We start from the raw sequence: 18,028 nt of genomic DNA on the forward strand, positions 1-18,028 counted from the left end.
CGTTGGTTTTCTGTTTTGTTATTGCTTCCGTGGAAATGAATTCACTTCCTGTTTCGAATACAAATGCTGGAACGAACAGACGGTCTGTTTCGACTCCAGTATAATTTTTTAAATATATAGGCGGAGGATTTCATTGCGGAATCTACTGCCACCATGAAACTCGTACGGTAAGATGGTTTGGAAGCATACAGCATTAGCCTGGACTCAAACATTATATGATGAGAGGAAACGGCCAATGAGATGGCTAGCCGGTTGGAGGGGTTAGCACATGTAGCAGCTACATTGGCTTGTTTGTAGCATCACAACATGAATTAACTTAAAGTAACCACGCTACCTTTCAGACAGTTTTATCGTGTAATTTCACTTCCACAGTTTTTTGATGAAATTGAGCCACGAGACCGTCACCATTGAACTGAAGAATGGCACTCAGGTCCACGGAACAATCACAGGTAGCTATGCGTCTGTATTTAAGCTTTATTTAATATCCCACGAGTCTGTGCCGTGTAGCTAGCGATGCAGGGTCCAGATCAGGTTAAAAGGGTTTTAAGGCATCAGGGTTTTAAGTTTGCATGTGAAATTCTTAGCTGTAAAGTTAAAGAACATTATAGCCCATTCAAACCCTCGGCGTGTGTATTGTAACAATAGACGAGGGTGTCTGACATAATTTCCTTTCGCCACAGTAAGGATTTTCTTATTATCAGTAGGGCTTTGAGTGTTTTGTTTCTCGAGATGCATTCTACGGATAGTCTACTAGGCCCACTGAACTGTATGTGACCAGGCCACTCCGTAGCCACGAATTTGGATTAAACCGGTAGCTCACAGCCTGACGACCGTGATATATTTCTAGGTTTGCTGCATGTTTTCGATCGGTTTTTTGTGCGCGACGAAGGATATTTTAGGTACTTTCAGAGGTTTCTTACGACCTGTCGGCTTTTCAGTGGCTTGTATGGTGGCATCAATGGCTTTGTGTTTTAAGTAAGAACATGCAATTCAGGTTACTCCAGAGCAGTTTTTACTGCGACGCTATTCCAGCAGAAATTATACGAGATAACACATTGCCTTTTAAATGAAGTGCATTTAATCCCATCTTCGGTTGGAGCCATTTTTAAAGGTGCATGAACCCTGAAACCACTACACTCATTGTAAGAAGTGACACCAATTCCGGTATCCACAGACTAGTTATACACGTACGGACTACAAGTGAAAGTAAGGAAAAGTGCCTCAAAGCATTAATAAATTGACGTGACTGAAAATAGTCCCTCTTTGTACAATTTCAACAACCCAGACAGCACAGATTTTCACCATCCCTGTTTGACCTCTCGGTCTCTATCTGTCTTCCACAGTTAATGGTTTTTTAGAAATTGCCCAGCAAACTTGTTTTCCTCTTACTGGTAACCCCCATTGTTTTTTTCCCTGCCAAAGTTGAGAAGTTGGAAGGTGATTATTTAAAAACTTTCTATGCAAAGCTAACTTTCACTGAGGTGATATGGGATCTATAACTGGTGTCTTTATTGCTCATTGTCACTATTTTTCAATGCTACAGATGTGACGAATGCTTGATAATATGAAATGTTATCACAAGCTAGAATAACAGGATAATAAAACTTGTGTATCACACTTTCTGCCATTATTTGAATAAAACAGTAAGTGAACTGGCTCCATCAATGTTCAGATGTGCACAGTAGTGTGAAATAGGCTAACTGGGTTGCTGAAGCAAAATCACGAAGGGACTGTTACCCTTCAGAATGAATTGGCACCTCTCTCAAGGCTGTGTACATGAACTGTTTGTCTGTCCCTCAGGAGTTGATGTCTGTATGAATACCCACCTCAAAGCTGTGAAAATGACGCTGAAGAACAGAGAGCCAGTTCAGTTGGAGTCCCTGAGTATTCGTGGCAACAACATCCGCTACTTCATTCTACCTGACAGCCTGCCTCTGGACACACTGCTGGTTGACATCGAACCCAAAGTCAAGTCTAAGAAGAGGGAAGCTGGTAAGCCCTGCAGAAGTGTTCTGCTAACATATGTAACATCTGATATGCCAGTTTCAGTATTTTAAAATTATGAAAGGGAGCAGGGGTGTGTGGTCATAGGTGCCAGAATCGCCACCTTATTTGCTTTACCCAAAAAGTATAAGAATTTAATTTAAAAAGGATGTGCTTAGAATATGTTGTCCACTAAGCGCGTGAGATACAGTACAGTGACTCAGCAGTGACGCAAACTGTCTCTATACTGGAGCCAACCACACTGGCGCTAGTGAGAAAAAATATGGGTCATATTTTTATACTCATTCTAATTAATTTCATATTTTCATTACAACCTTAGTGGTCTGGGGTGCTATAAAGGTAATATACAATAATTAAGAAATCGATAAATGGAATTAAGGAATCAAGAGGTCATCCACCCTTGCGGCTATCTGAAATAGGCCTTTGTTTAAATGCTGTTTTTTTGTGCAGATTTGTGTAATTCAAAATTTTTCCTAAGGTGGCACAAAATTGTGACAAATTATTTAGCCCACCCGTCCTAGATTTTGCAATTCGATAAAAACCTGCACATGGAATAATTGGGTATATTATTGTGGCAAATGTATGCAGAGCCTCATTCAGTACAGTTGCCTTAACTGACATGACTAAGAACCAAAAATCTGAATTCTGGACTGCACTGTTTGTGTGTTTAGAAATGATCATTTGAATTATATTTGAGTAAATGCCATCATTGTAATAAGTGAATTTCAGTCTGTCCTCCATGTTGTAACATTGCCAATATGTGAAAATTGAGTGTGCTTGCCTTTATACCTGACTTATTCCTTTCACAGTGGCAGGCCGTGGTAGAGGCCGTGGTCGTGGCCGAGGTCGTGGCCGAGGTCGAGGCAGAGGGGGGCCCAGAAGATAAATGGTCCATCTGTGTAATCCTGCTGCAAGCCTTCCCTATTTGGTTTACACTTATTTCTGGAAAAGTTTGGAAATAGAAGCCTCTTTTTTTGTTTTGTTTTGTAATAAACCTTATAACTGATCAAAATGGTCTTATTTTTAGTATTTGTATTTGAATGCATACAAACAAACATAACATTTTGCCTTATGACAGGGAATTGATTTAGTATTATTGGAGTCCATTCGCTTATAAAATTTTTATGAATGGCAATGTAGCAATTTTAAACTTCTAAATGCATTATAATCAAAATAAAGTTGTAGCCCTTGGATGTTTGCTGCAATTATTTAAGAGATTGAGGATGCGCAGTTAAAAATTTGTTAAATCAGTTCAACACATTTTATGTTAGCATTTCAGAGAAGTGAAAATGATTGCTCTTGAAGTCATGAAGGCATTGAAAATACATTATATGTAAAATCAGGAGAGGATGTCTGATACTCCCTAATAACATCTCTACAGTTTGTCACCCACCAAACCCATGATGCAAGAAATATTTAAAATGATCAGGTTTTGACCTAATTGCAAGATTGAAATGTTTTTTTTTTTTTTTAAACAGAAATCTATTAGAGCTGAAGAAAATGTATGAAGACTGAATGGCTAATGATCAAAGGTTTCCTTATCAAGAGAAATATTTATATTGTTTACTTCCCTGTGATAAAAAACATTTGCCCTTTCTCACCACTAAAGAAAATAGTTTACTGAGAGGAGTTAATCAATGAAAGAAAAGAAATAATCTTATCTGAGGTTCTATTATGTGTTATCAAACAGCCACATTTGTCTCAACAATAAACAATGTTGAGCTCCTGCTCAGATGAAGGGCAATTTCCGGCTTCTGAAATTCAAGGATATTGCTGGCGTGCAGGTATGCACAAAGTTGTTTTGTCACATGTAATAGTGGTGTGCCAGACATTGGCAACTAATCCTTCAGTATCTTTGTAGGAATGGGTGTAGAGGTCTCAGTGGAATTAAAGGACTGTTCAGTTTTATTAAGCTGCATGGGATCAGTTGGAACAAAGGAGCCTTGTAAGCAGTCAGGCTTCTGTATAATTTTGCCCTCAGTGAAATTCATGGAATCATTGCTGTGAAATGTTACTAGAATACAGGGATCAACTAATGTATGACTCACCAGTTTGGCAACAGTTTTGAACAGATACCTGCCATTTTTCCTGTTTTCAATCAATAAAAATATATTTATATAGCACATTTGACAAACAATTGTCACAATACGCTTCACAGACAACCCTGGCCTGAATCCCCACAGGAGCAAGCCTAAAGCAACAGTGGCAAGGAAAAACTTCCTGTAGTAGATTGAGAAGTAGAGAAATGTAAAGATTGTGAATGCTTTAAAATAAAAGGGCTTTTTTTCCCAAATAAATGAATCAATGAAAAAAATTGCTGCCTGTGTAAACCCAAAGCTTATGCTTGACTTGGGTCATTGTCACTATGCTCCAAAAAGGAGTTCCTGCAGTGGTATGCCATGTTTTATGGAGTTGCCAAGTTATGGAGCACACTGCAAGCCATGAAAATGCAGCAGTTTTTCAGGTCAGTACCTCAGTGTGCCCTCGTGCACCACTGACACAGCCATTGACCTTTCAGCAGGCAAATTACACGCTCACACTTTGCTTAGAAATTATCGCATGCATTGTTTATGTTAAGTATGAAACATAAATTATGTAACAATAAATGAGGGCCCAGGCATCCACCAAAAAATATTCCAATTATCTGTGTAGCTGACTTTATTAGAGGGTCACCACTCAGACAATAAAAACTTGAGTGCAAAGATAAGGGATCGAAGTGCAATAATTCCCTTGTGGGAGAAAGTATAGTCCTCAAAGAGGCGGCAAGTTCAAGAAGTTCAGAATCCATTGCCAACATCTCAGCTACATTGTTGAATATTAAACATAAGTTATATAAACAAGAACCACTCTAATAAGCATTAACCTGCATTAAGTAAACAACAGCAAAAAAAAAAAAAAACGCAGTGTGCAGGCCACTGCTATGTGTCAATAAAAGGAATAGATCAAAACGAACAAAATCTGTGGTCAGTCTAATACAGTTGTTCCCAGTCTCAGTTCTGGGACCCCTGTGTTTACTGATTTGCGTTCCAACCACAATCACAATTCCAGAATTTTAACAAGCTGTACATTTTTCTTAATTAGGTGTTTTCATGTTTAGTGGGATTATTTACCCTCTTTAGCCATATTATGTCAGAAATAGTTTTGCATGTTATGTAGAATAACCATCCCATGTTCACATTGTTCTTACTGTGCTCTATTGCAAACATTATCATTGTGGTAACAAAATTATTTAACTGATCAAATTGAAGACTGAGGTGAATCAGTAGGCTCATAACTGGTGAAAGTGTGGACGCAATGGCCAGTAAAACCAACTATTGATTAGATAATGAAGAACTCAAAGACAAAGCAAATGATAACAAGCCTAACCTGCATTGTGTTAATAAGGTTAAGTGAAAAAATATGAAAAAACTAAAACACGTGTTCAAATACCTAATTTGGTTTCCAACATGACCTAAAACACAGTTGTCTAACTTCAGTCTTGGAGGACTGAAGTATTTCATTTAAGTCACTGATTGCCTATGGAATCCACACACCTTTTTCCTCAAGGCCTTAAATGGCAGCTGATTGAAAGGAGAACACAAAAGCATGCAGACACTGCAGCCCCCTTGGGATTCAGTTTGACACACCTGAGGTAAAGCAAAGTCTGTACATATATAATATCCCGGACAATAAAAATACAAAAAAAAACAAAAAAAAAACTAGAAATACCGCCTCGCTGTTGTATTCCTCCGCCGACCAGTAGCCAGTGCTCTGTCTGACCGTTTGGATATAAAATGTCATCACTTCATCATTTTATCCTATTAGACATTTGTGTGAAACTTTGTCATAATTAGCGTATGAATTCTTGAGTTATGGGCAAAAACATGTTTTGTGAGGTCACAATGACCTTGACCTTTGACCACCAAAATCTAATCAGTTTATCCTTGAGTCCAAGTGGACATGTGCAGGGTGTAAAATGAACACTCGCCAAATGCAGGTGATTTTGCAGAGTGGCTGGTAAATTTATGAGGCTCACACGCCACAGTGGCAGATGCCCAAACGTTGTCTGTACTGTGTTATCGCGTTGTTTACATGGCAGTAACCTGGCAACCCATCTCGCGTCACGGCCACAAGACTTGTCAAACTTGGCTCCTCATTGGCCGGTTCTGCCCGCCCTTTTGCCTGACCAGGAAGTAGCCATCCGCTATGAGCCTCCACCCCTCCTCTTTGGCACATTTTCCATGAGGATATCTAGACACCAACAGTGACTGTAAAATGGAGGAATGTGGCGGTATGTAGCAGGTGTGAAGAGGCCAGCAGACACTGATAATGAAAAAAGACCAGGCGGAAGTTGTACTCTGTATTCCATATCTCAGTGTAGCCAGAAGAGACTTGTTTGATTGTTTCAATAAACATGGGGTTTGTATGCATGAATTATTCTGAATTAAACTGGCCTTCCACAAAACACACTCTGTACAAACGGACATAACTGATTCTTAAAGTTGTTTTTTATTTTACTATTGCAGTGTACACAAACATCCTTATTTACTGTAAGTGGTCTTATTTAATGTTTGGTTTCCATTCCACTTTTCTGTTCCTCTCAACTGCCTTTTCTTGGGGGGTCATGACGAAAGGTTTCTTTTTTGACTGTAGGCTTTGTTGTATTGGTAGTTTTATTGAATGGCTGATTAGGGTTACTGCCTTCAGCCCCAACTCAGCCTTAATGGATCTCACCAGGAGTAAGAATAACAACATTATACCAAAACTGTTTATGCAATATCCTTCTAGTGTATGCAAATATGTAGGGGCTGGTAGATGGTGATTATTGTGATTTAGCCAAACTTGGCAGAGTTTGTGTAAGACTGATGTTCTTTGACTTCCTCAGGGCACGCTCCAGCTCCTCCATCACAGGCAGGGGTCCTTCATACTTGTTGGTCTCGATATCCTTCAACTTTTCCTGGTAATCCCTTGGTAACCCATTCTGTTCTGCCCCCATCACTATCACCTGGAAAGCAGGGGCAATCACTAACGACCTTTGCTAAGTGAAATGAATAACACCTCCTCCTGAGGAAGGAGCTTGGTTGTACGAGATGCATTTATCAGTCGTGTGCTGTGTATGAGTAATATATATTCCCGTACTCTTCCTGTATTTCTTTTTCTGGGTCTAATGCAGACACATTTGGTTACTTATTCACAGACTTGTTTGCTTTATCTAATGTTCCATGTCTATAAAAGATTATATGGCAATAAACCATGTTAGCAGTGAAAACAAATCTCAGGAGGGGAGAGAATTACATTAAAAGTTGGATAAATCAAAAAAATGCAAAATTGTGGTAAAGTTATACCACAACTATAGGATTGCATTTAAAATAATATAAATCCTCGGTAGAAATCCAAAAATCAAGTATAACTTTCATATCATGGTACACCATAATGTCTCTGACTTATTTTTCTTTTTGCATTTCAGTTCTAAAAATTACACTGTGAGTGTGTGGAAGGACAAGTGAAACTAACTAATTTTGCCTAAAAATTCACAGAACCAAGGGATCTCTTGGAAATGAGGTGGCATTTGCCAGTTGTACTACACTCATATTATTACACTGTGCACACCAGTGAAACAATGTATGTTTTTTAAATGCATGACTCAACACTGGCTTATACATAATAAAACAAAAAGGTTGGGGGACAAAACCCAAATGTGAAACAATTTTTTTTCAGAAATGTTAATATATTGTCTCTCAGCTTTTAGATTAACTAAACAAATGTATGGCAATCATCAATGGCACATGTAAAAAGAAGCAAATATGATTCTGCTTGTGATTTGTTGGCCAATAAATTGATTAATCAGTCCTTCCAACAAAAGTAGTGGCTTCCCATTATACCTAGAATATGAAAATGAAATGCATATTCCAGAATCTTTCAGGGCAGGGGGTGGGGGCTAGAGGGGAGTTTGTTTTCAATAGTCCCCAAAGCCCCTGACCAAGCTACAGTGGGCCTCCATTGTCTTCTCAACACAATGGGAGCCCAGAACAGGGGCAAACCCCAGAACACCAACCAAACATTGTTCTTTGCCCTTTAATGTAAGTGTGTGAAACCAAAGCAATTCAGGAAAATGATTGCATTACAGCTCAGCGGTTAGGGTGCCGCGTTTCACTTTTTATAATAATTTGCAATTATATTGATCTTTTCTGTCTCATCCTGGTGTAAAAAAACATGCCAGAAACAGCTGATAAACATTTTGTACTCCAAACCATCTTCTGGATGTAATGATGGTGGAGACCTAAACAAATCATTTTCAGATGGTTAAAGGTCTCAGTTAAGAAAAAAGTAAATTTCAATTGTTAATTTACTTGCATTTTAACAATAACAATACATGGGCACTCAGGTAAGAATCAACCCTTTAGGTGAATTTTTGCTCAGGGTAATTTCTGAAGCTCTGATCCTTCAAAACCCATGGCATCCACTGAACCCAATATTACTCATGTCCTTGTCTTGACCATATTTGGGTGGCGAAGACAAATGTATGAGAGAGAAGTGATGGAGAGAAGTGAAAGAAAGGTTGCTATACCTTTAGATACTGTGGAGATGGAAGTGCGTAGACACAGCTGTTCATGATGTAAGTTCGACAGTTAAGTTCCTGGCCCCTGGTGGAAACAGATACCTCCACAGGGCTGTAGGCTCCCAGTTTCACATTTTCCTGTCTGATGGGTGAGGGCGAGACACCATCAGCATTCCCAGAGTCATGAAAGCCACACTGTGTCCCTTGTGCAATGAAAGCTGAAGAAAATGTCTTTTTCATTTTGAACAAAATGAGGAGGGAAATGTCAGTAACATCATTATTTACCATAGCAATATAGGACATAGCTTCACCAGTCCCAACCCTTCCCTTCTAATCTTAGATATTGTGGTGAGTTTGGAGGAACATGCACATAGACATTATTTTTACTTAGAAAAGCTCTCTTGCCTGTCCAGGGATTCAAGGTCAGCCGTGTTCATCTTCCACACCACTCCCCACACCTCGTCCCCAGGGCTGTGCTCAATTGTGGCCACACCCCCGTGCCAACGAGCACTAGGCAAGCCTTGGTGGTTCCCAAACACAAGTTTATAGTCCTACAAAGAAGTGGATAAGAGAATGAGTATTGCCCCTCAATAGACACCCAATACAGAAAGCTCTCTGCCCTCAGTCTCCACTGTAATAGATCCTCCAGAATGAATTTGTGATGTGGATGCTGACACCAATATGGTCACGTGCTCAGAAATTTGGAACCATGGTAACAGAAATCTAAAAGATTAATAAATTTGAAAGAACCCTGATTAACAGGATTCAAATGTGTTTCCTTTCAACGACTAATAAAAATTGTGATGTTTAGATAGGCCGATTTCCTTAGGGATGGTGGGTAAAGTATGTATGATTCTTATATAGTGCTTTGAGGCAGCTCATTGGAAAAGCAGGGGTAATAATAGTAATGGTATCTTAAGATATAGTCTCAATACATCAAGGTCACAACAATGTGGAATATGCATCCCTCATGCAGAAAACAAAAAAGAATTCTCATTATGGGTCTCCCCAGCTTCCAAAGCCCATACCTTGAGCCTGGCCACACAGTGCACTGTGGCAGAGGGGTTCTTAAGCTGCAGTCTCTCCTTCAGCAGATTGCTCCCATAGGCGAAGTACAGGAAAGTGTGTTTGTCCATGCCAGCGGCTGCCTCTGTGAGGAGGATGATGAGTAGGATGAAGATGATGAGGAGAGGAGGGTGAGGAGGAGGAAGAGGAGGGAGAAGGTGACAACACCACAGTCAGCAACACGTGGAGGCGATGGTGTGTCCTCGGTGGGCGATGAACATGAGTGTCGGTGAGAAAAAGAACCCTTTGGCTTTTATACCAAACCTCCCCCGCACACCATTCTCATGCTAATCCATTGTCTCTGATTTAGCCATGCACTGCAAAGCTTGCCCTATAATGCTGTGAGCCACCAGAACACAGCTGGCTGCCTCCTCCCTGTGTTGCTCCTAGTGGAAACCAGCAGGTGTTCTATCATGTAACACAGAGTAATTCATTCATATTACTGTAATCATTCATTTTAAGTATGAATAGTCTACAAGGATGTATGGTGAACCAACTGTATTGTTACATAATTACATTATTTTATGTATTTTATGAATTATTCATGAGGTTATGTTATTCATGATTTATGTTGTACTCCTATGGGAATTATGCAAAGGGGTAACGAGTCAGGTTAGAGATACAGTAACCTAGGCTTAATTTCCCCTTCTTTGCATACACTGTGAAAGCACATATTTAAAACAATTCATAACATGTCATTTTTAACACACCTCCATGTCTAGTTAAGGACAACAATGTTTTACTTTCAGTGCAGTCTGTCTAAAAAAGTCTCCTTTTGTAACATAAATTGTAAAAAGTAGTAACTGTGACAAAACTTGCTGAGAGTAACACAAAATTAGTCACACAAAAAGTGTGTTGGATATTAAAACATCCTTTTTGAGAGTGTGTCCATGCCCTGCACTCTGACTGTCTGTCCCTAAACTCAGAATCACTATGGTCTCCATATTTTCATCTCATCAGTGAGATTCTCAGCACTGTAAAATAGTACAGGCCTACTCAGTCATTTGCATAGCTTACTGTTTTAGACATCATTCATAAATTAATTCAATTTACCATTTCTAAACAACTTTTATTTATTATTCAGTAGACTGATTAACAACACCTTGCACATTTCAGATTGCAAATCATTTCAATGGAGGACTAAACGTTCCAAAATAAATAAATAAATAGGGAACTACATAAATTATATGAATAAATGTGTCAATAATTAAACTAGTTTTATTTCAAAATAATGAAATAATTTACACCTCATGATTGTCCTTTTCACAATAATGTGATCATATTTTATTTTATATTACAGTTTTTCTCAATTGTTTAAACACGTTTTCTGAAACTATAGCTCAGTTTCTCAAAACTCTACACACAAAGCACAGCAACAGTTAACCTTTTGCCAAAACTAAACAAATCTCTTGCAAAATGCATTCATGCATTCAAAACCATGTTCTCTCTTCTCAAAACTGACTTTTTCCATCAAAATGATTCACACAGGCCTCATATGAATAGGTCTTATTGAGCATTGATTTCACACTGGTGCGATAAATTTAAAAACACAACCGTCAAAATACAGTATATATGTTCTGGCATCATGAGGTCATGTTACATATTCAAGTGTATAAAATCGTGTAAAAAATGGCTTATTTTTAATCCTTTTTTGAAGTTTTAGTTTTCTTTTCAAGGGGTCCCAAAACAAGCTGCAATTTTATAGTAAATATAAAGACTGTTGCCATGATACAATACAGTAAATATATCATCATATAAATAGTGCATTTGCTAGGTAAACCTAATTCTAATTCAGTACAGTACAGCAACGTGTGTGAACCGTTATCACTTTGAGTGTTGTTGTTATTGTGTATGATACAATGCACATTTTACTGCATTGTCCTGCCAATGAGGTCCAGTTGGGCTGCACTCACAACCCAGGTTCCATCATGAGTCATATTGAACATTGTTAGAAGTGTTTTTCCTTTTTCCTTATCAGTGAATTATGAGTTTTGCCAAAATATATAACATTTGTGTCTTCTCAAAACGAGAACATGCTTAGACTGTGTCAGTCTGGACAATGGATGTAATGATCTGTTGTCATATATGAAATCAATGAACAAATTCAAAAAGGTAACAAAGCAAATCTTTATTTGTTACTGTAAAATAAATCTTTGTTCAGCAGACTGAAAAAATAAAAATCGTAGTTTGTAGGCCGGCTGTAAAAAAACCAAAAAACAAATACGTGATCAACCAAAGTTGCACGTATTTCATTTGAAATATTAGCTTGTCTCCCTCTTCTTCGTCCACCTCGTACATGTACACCTCCTCCTCTACCTCTACCTGTCTGTGCTGCGTGGTGCCCCATTGTTTTCCAAAACAATAGAGGTCCCCGGAGGTCTCTTTTATGCTCTGACAGATAATTGAAAAGTTTATCCAATTGAGTTTGAGCAGGTGTCGCGTGAGTGAGACCAATCGGTACTTAGAGTTTGGCATTTGAAGGCCAGTGTTTTCCATGTGAACAAACAAGGCTTGAATATGAAAATTGTGCTAAATGATGAGATTTTGTGTAGAGTTGTGCAAAAATGTGATTTAGAACTGCTATTTGAGTGAAAACAAAGGAATTGTGCTTAGAGTTTTGCAGAAATAGTCTTTGTTGTTGACATATGAGCTTCAAGTTTTCACCATCGTGTGCATAGTTCCAGTTTTAGTGTGTAAACATTTGAGAAAAACTGTAAGTCAATTAGGGTATCTACTTTATTACCATAGGTCATTTCAAAATAATAGCTAAAAAACATATTTATTTTAGCATTTATGTACTATACCCGATTTTCAGTGGGTCACAAGTTTACATACACTTTTTTAGTACTTGGTGGCATTGCCTTTTAATTGCTTAAATTGAATCAAACACTTGTGGCAGCTTTCCACAAGCTCTCACAATACTTTGCCAGAATTTTTGCCTATTCCTCCTGACAGAACTAGCGTTACTCAGTCAGGTTTGTGGGCGTACTTACTCGGACATGGTTTCTCAGTTCAGTCCACAAATTGTCTATGGGATTCAGGTCAGGGCTTTATGATGGCCACTCCAATACTTTCACTTTGTTGTCTTTAAGCCATTTTGTTACAACTTTGGAGGTATGCTTCAGATCATTGTCCTGCTGGAAGACCCAGTTGCGACCAAGTTTTAACTTTCTAGCTGATGTCTTGAGGTATTGCTTCAGTATTTCTAGATAATCCTCCTTCCTCATGATGCCATCTATTTTCTAAAGCGCACCAGTCCTTTTTCCAGCAAAACACCCCCACAACATGATGCTGCCACCCCCATGCTTCACAGTTGAGATGTTGTTCTTTGGATTAAAAGCCTCACCCTTTTTCATACATGATGATCATTATGGCCAAACAGTTCAATTTTTGTTTCATGTGACCAGAGAACACTCCACTAAAAGGATAGGTCTTCGTCCTGGTGATCACCTGCAAACTCCATTCTGGCTTTTTTATGCCGGTCTTGGAGTAGGGGCTTCTTCCTTGCGTGACAGTCTTTCAGGCCATGGTGATGTAGGATTCTCTTGATGGTGGATGTAGATACTTTGGTACCTGATGCCTCTAACGCCTCTAACCTGATGCCTTCACCAGTTTCTTTGTTGTTGTCTTGGTGTTCAGTTGAACCTTTCGGACCAAAGTTCGCTCAGCCTTGGGAGTTGAATTGTGCCTCCTTCCTGAACAATGCAGTGTCTGTGTGGTCCCAAGATTTTTATATTTGCATACAATTGTTTGTACTGATGCTCATGGTACCTTCAGTTGTTTGGAAATTGCTCCTAAGGAGGACCCAGACTTGTGGAGGTCCACAATTTTTTTTCTGAAGTCTTGGCTGAGTTGCTTGGATTTTCCCATGGTTCCAAGGGCAAAAAGGCAGTGGCTCTAAAGGTAGGCCCATAAATACAGCCACAGGTGCCATTTAACTCAAAATTAACTCCTAATTATGACAATTAGCCAATCAGAAGCTTCTAAAAAGTAATTACATCAATTTCTGGAATCTTCCAGACTGTTTAAAGAGACTTGGTGTATGTAAACTTTTGACCCACTGGAATTCTGATATAGTGAATTAAAGGTAAAATAAATCTGTCTAATCAATTGTTTTAAAATGACCTCTGATGTGAACAAAGTAAATGCCCTAATTGACTTGACAAAAGAAACGTATGGTAACGTGAAATGAATGGAGTTGTGAAAAACTGAGTTTGAATATCTTTAGCCTAGGTGTAAAGATATTTTTGTCAAGATATTAACCAGTTTTATCAGCCCAGAGTGTCAAGACTCCCCCACAAAGCCAGCTGGACTGATGTTCAGGCCAGAACTCATCTGTCAACAAACTATCCAACTCATCACTTGCACCCAGAGTTTTGGCCACATTGCATCCCTTGGCCCTGACTCTCTCGGGCAGTGAATTTGGCTGTTGTTCAAAACATCACGGCAGGATGCATAATGCACAGTCAGACCACTTACATTAGGATTAACTCCTCAAATAAACAAAAGCTATTGATGTCCAGAGAAAACCTGGGACAAATGACTGCAGCTGTGTACGTTGTTAGTGGGATATAGCTAAAAAAAGGCCTGCATAGGTTATACAGCTGTGTCCTCTCTGGGGCCCCCGCCCCCCTCCAGTGTTTATTATTGACTTGTCCACTACACCCCAAGGATTGCGAGAACATCTGCCAGAGATTGCCATTGAATAGAATACTTTCACCACTGTTGTTTTATTTCAGTTTGCATTCCACACCTGTCATCAAATGTCCTCTCTCCAAAATATGAATGCCCCCCACTGTGCCTTCTGCCGGCGCAGCAGTTCTCAATTCCTGTAGCGTAGAAAAATCAGATGGCACAGTGGGCGATTTGTTGTTGAGCCCAGTTGCACAACTTGGATCTTAATTTTGACTGACCTGCTCTGGAGAGTTTATGGTCTGCAGTATTTCAGGGCCAATTCCCAAGTAGAACCCTGCCGTTGTTACCACCAGTCAAACTATTATGTAATCTGAATTTACGTAAGTTGTGTCATTTTCCCATGATAAGGAAATAAACAATTTCAATAGTGTAAAAAGAATACCAAAAAAGTACTACCCCTTTTCTAAGTGGTTGCAAGCAATTTATGTAGTTTCAATATGTATTGTAGGTCACACTCAACTTATTTCCACAAATTTACTGAATTAAAAAAATGTACATTTTCATATTCTTTATATGTCACTGTCACCTCATAGCAAGAAGGTCCCGGGTTCGAATCCCAGCCAGGGCCTTTCTGTGTGGAGTGTGCATGTTCTCCCTGTGTCTGTGTGGGTTTCCTCCAGGTACATTCCTCCCACAGTGAAGGGCGTATTCCTGCCTGTTGCCCAGTGCATGCTAGGATCGTGACCCTGACCAGGAACAAGCAGATTAGATAATGGAAGGACGGATGGATAATGTAATGTAGCATGTTCCCATAGCTTAAATCAGTCACATTGTCAGGCGTAAGCAGGATCATTGGCAAAAAACTAATTCAACTCTTTTGTACACAATGATTCACCTGCACTGTGTCTCAGATCAATCCAACCATATAAATGTCTTCCAGAATGGTGTATTCTAAGAATTGTGATTCCCTGCACAGAGAACGGCATTAAAGAATAATCTGCCATGAATCCTCAATGTAATTCTGTGGGTTGTCTTTCAAGGTGGATTTTCACTTTGTTATTTCTTCTACTTTCAAACTCATCTTCAGATTTCAACTGTTGCAGGCCTCTATGAGACATGGAAGGAACTCCACGTGATAGCAATGACAAAGCAGGAGGAAATTTTATCTCTATATTGTTTTTCTATTACATTATCTGCATTATTTCTACCTGCCAAGTTGCAGGTAATGCAGTTAATAATAACATTTTGCCGGGAATATTAATTTTCATCTTTCGGATGAGATGTTGAACTGAGGTCCTGACTCACTGTGGCCATTAAAGATCCCATGACAATTCTTGCAAAGAGTAGGGGGTTCCCCAGTGTCCTGGCTAAATTACTGACCCGGCTCTCTCAAGAACTTGCCACCTAATCATCCCCTGATTTAATTGGCTAAAAACAAATGGGGCAACATGGCTCAGGAGGTAAGAAACCCGGTTCAAACCCCGCCCTGGGCGTGTCGAAGTGTCCATGAGCAAGACTCCTAACCCCTAACTGCTCTGGCGATTGAGAGGCATCAATTGTAAAACGCTTTGGATAAAAGCGCTATATAAATGCAGTCCATTTACCATTTACAAATGTTCTCTCCCTCGCCACCTTAGCTAATGTGTGGTGAGCATTCTGGCGCAAAATGGCTGCCGTGCATCACCCAGGTGGGTGCTACACCTTGGTGGTGGGTGAGGTGAGTTCCCACTCATCACTGTAAAGCACTTTGAGTGTTCAGAAAAGTGCTATATACATGTAACGATTCATTCATTCATTCATGTCCTGTTACTGACAAATTCAGTCACAAACTCTCACTTTTGGGTAGTTGTTGTAATTTTATATGCTATTTGTGGTGTGTTTCCACCTGCCATGCATTCATACGTTATTATTAATATATTAGTGATAGTATTGCTTCTGCATCCGATTGAATGAATATTCTCTACAATCAATATTCCCATGTTGTTTACTACATTTAAAAATTTGTGCACCATGTGTTTATACCATTAAAAAAAGACAAATAAAAACTGTATACCTCTCTGTTGATTTGAATCCTTAAAAATACAAAAAGTTCATCTGAAATAAGTTAATTGAAACAGCAGTCCAGGAGTTTTTTTGTTGCATCTGAACACAACTCCCTTTCTTCATTTTGGTGGGCAAATCTCTGCAGAGGTTAATTCTTCATTCAAATACAGCTGGATACCATATTCTTAGGTCTTCTTCAATGTCACACTAAGTCAGCAAAACTGAACTTGAATCCAATACAATGGTGTTTTTGTCATCTCTGAAGAAGTGTGGATCTTTCAAAGCATTTCCCATTGTGTTGCCAAAGATATGTTAATCTATGTAAGCCTGTTTTCTTCTGGCATGTTTCTTTAGTTGTTTCATGTTTTAACGTCAGAAAATTATTTGTGCATTCACTATACAAAATTCATATGTGAGTTTACATAGAAAGCAGTCAAAATAATAATGTTTGGCACATGAATGCATTTTGACACCATGTCTTATCAATGTACTATGATCTTAAGAGGTGATAATGTCACACAAAAATAGATTTTACTGTTTGTTCCTTCATTCCCCCAAGGCCAGTCTCACTCACTCTTCAGCAGATAAACAAAATCAGAAGCAATATAAATCTTATAAAACTCTATGGCCTAATATTATCTTCACTCTTATAACACTTACGGTACAGGAAATGTTCATGAGCAGTTTTTGTTTGTGCACAGTGTCAGCTAAGACACAGAAAATCTGTGCCCGCAATATCATCTTAAAATCTGTGCCCACATTTTACTTATTCATTTACAGTTATATGAAAACTAAATTTGGATAGTTTACTCATTCTATTTGTTACATTCAAGGCAGAGCTGGAAAATGCTTTAATTGGACCCCCCATGGTTTGTTAAAAATGTGTTATTTAGAACCCCATTTGGTGTGTAGGGCAGCCAAACAGTCTGCTTAGAATTGTTTGTCTGCTTCATACATGAACAGTCTAATCTACATTTTCAAAAAGATACTGGTCTAATGTTAAATCCAACTTCAGTAAGAATTATGGAATATATTAGAATAGTCCATGAAATGAAGGGCAAAAGGTCCAGAAATATAACATAGAGAATCCTAGGCCTTTTCCCCTACTTCACTGCAAAATAATAATAGCTCAAATTATTGTTTCTCTCATTAAAGCCACAGCTAAACAAAAACCATGAATTTGACATCACTGGCCTTACTCCAAAGCAATATTAACTGTGTGATTAAAATCCTGTCCTGATTAAAATCCTTTCCAAATAGTTTTTTTTTTTTTGCCTTTTTTGCAGCCATCTGGCAGGCAGTTTCAGACTACCTGAATTTTGTACATCATTAGAAAGGGTTAGTTAGTAAAATTAATTATTTCAAATGTGCAACCTTATTTTGTGGTTGAAATCTTTTACTGAAAGAGAAGCATCCTTATACAATCTTTGCACGAATGTAAACATTTCACAACAGTGGGTTTTTTGAATACCACATATTCCAGGCCATCTGCCACAAAGGAACCTATTGGGATGGCAGGTATGCCATCCCGCCAAGTTACTCCTTGGTGGGGGCATGCCCCATACCAAGTTACTCCTTGGTGGGGGCATGCCCCATACCTATACAGCACCAAGAGTTTGGCACTTTTCAGGGTTCCCCACAGAAATAACCACAACAGCCACAGACACTCAGCTCTTAAAAACATTAAATTCTGTACATTCTGACCCCATTTCAACAGACAGATTTCATAAACAACTTCACATG

At 38.9% G+C, this 18,028-nt stretch overlaps 2 protein-coding genes across 3 annotated transcripts; one reads left to right on the forward strand and one right to left on the reverse strand.

Moving 5' to 3' along the window:
* The first annotated feature begins 10 nt into the window (after positions 1–10).
* On the forward strand, positions 11–3,016 carry LOC135259541 (small nuclear ribonucleoprotein Sm D1). The gene is made up of 4 exons (XM_064344061.1): positions 11–167; positions 373–449; positions 1,801–1,992; positions 2,814–3,016. The coding sequence occupies exons 1-4, from the start codon at positions 154–156 to the stop codon at positions 2,888–2,890; spliced, it is 360 nt and encodes a 119-aa protein (XP_064200131.1). The 5' UTR covers positions 11–153; the 3' UTR covers positions 2,891–3,016.
* Positions 3,017–6,469: 3,453 nt separating this feature from the next.
* Positions 6,470–9,835, reverse strand: ggctb (gamma-glutamylcyclotransferase b). Of its 2 annotated transcripts, none has more exons than XM_064344049.1 (4): positions 9,571–9,835; positions 8,948–9,093; positions 8,552–8,684; positions 6,470–6,988 (listed from the first exon to the last, which is right to left on the reverse strand). In XM_064344049.1, the coding sequence occupies exons 1-4, from the start codon at positions 9,676–9,678 to the stop codon at positions 6,806–6,808; spliced, it is 570 nt and encodes a 189-aa protein (XP_064200119.1). In that variant the 5' UTR covers positions 9,679–9,835; the 3' UTR covers positions 6,470–6,805. The 2 variants fall into 2 exon arrangements, with proteins under 2 accessions (XP_064200119.1, XP_064200110.1); XM_064344040.1 differs by having other exon boundaries at positions 8,930–9,093.
* Positions 9,836–18,028: the final 8,193 nt, after the last annotated feature.

This window comes from Anguilla rostrata, chromosome 1 (assembly GCF_018555375.3).
Source record: "Anguilla rostrata isolate EN2019 chromosome 1, ASM1855537v3, whole genome shotgun sequence".
Classification (NCBI taxonomy): domain Eukaryota; kingdom Metazoa; phylum Chordata; class Actinopteri; order Anguilliformes; family Anguillidae; genus Anguilla; species Anguilla rostrata.

Coding starts and splice junctions, on each gene's coding strand:
- ggctb (XM_064344040.1), bottom strand. CDS start 9,678: ATGGACAAACACACTTTCCTGTACTTCGCCTATGGGAGCAATCTGCTG. Junction 9,094..9,570: donor ACTGTGTGGCCAGGCTCAAG/GTATGGGCTTTG, acceptor ACTTCTTTGTAG/GACTATAAACTTGTGTTTGG. Junction 8,685..8,929: donor AGGCAAGAGAGCTTTTCTAA/GTAAAAATAATG, acceptor CTCACCCATCAG/ACAGGAAAATGTGAAACTGG.
- LOC135259541 (XM_064344061.1), top strand. Junction 450..1,800: donor GGTCCACGGAACAATCACAG/GTAGCTATGCGT, acceptor TCTGTCCCTCAG/GAGTTGATGTCTGTATGAAT. Junction 1,993..2,813: donor GTCTAAGAAGAGGGAAGCTG/GTAAGCCCTGCA, acceptor TTCCTTTCACAG/TGGCAGGCCGTGGTAGAGGC.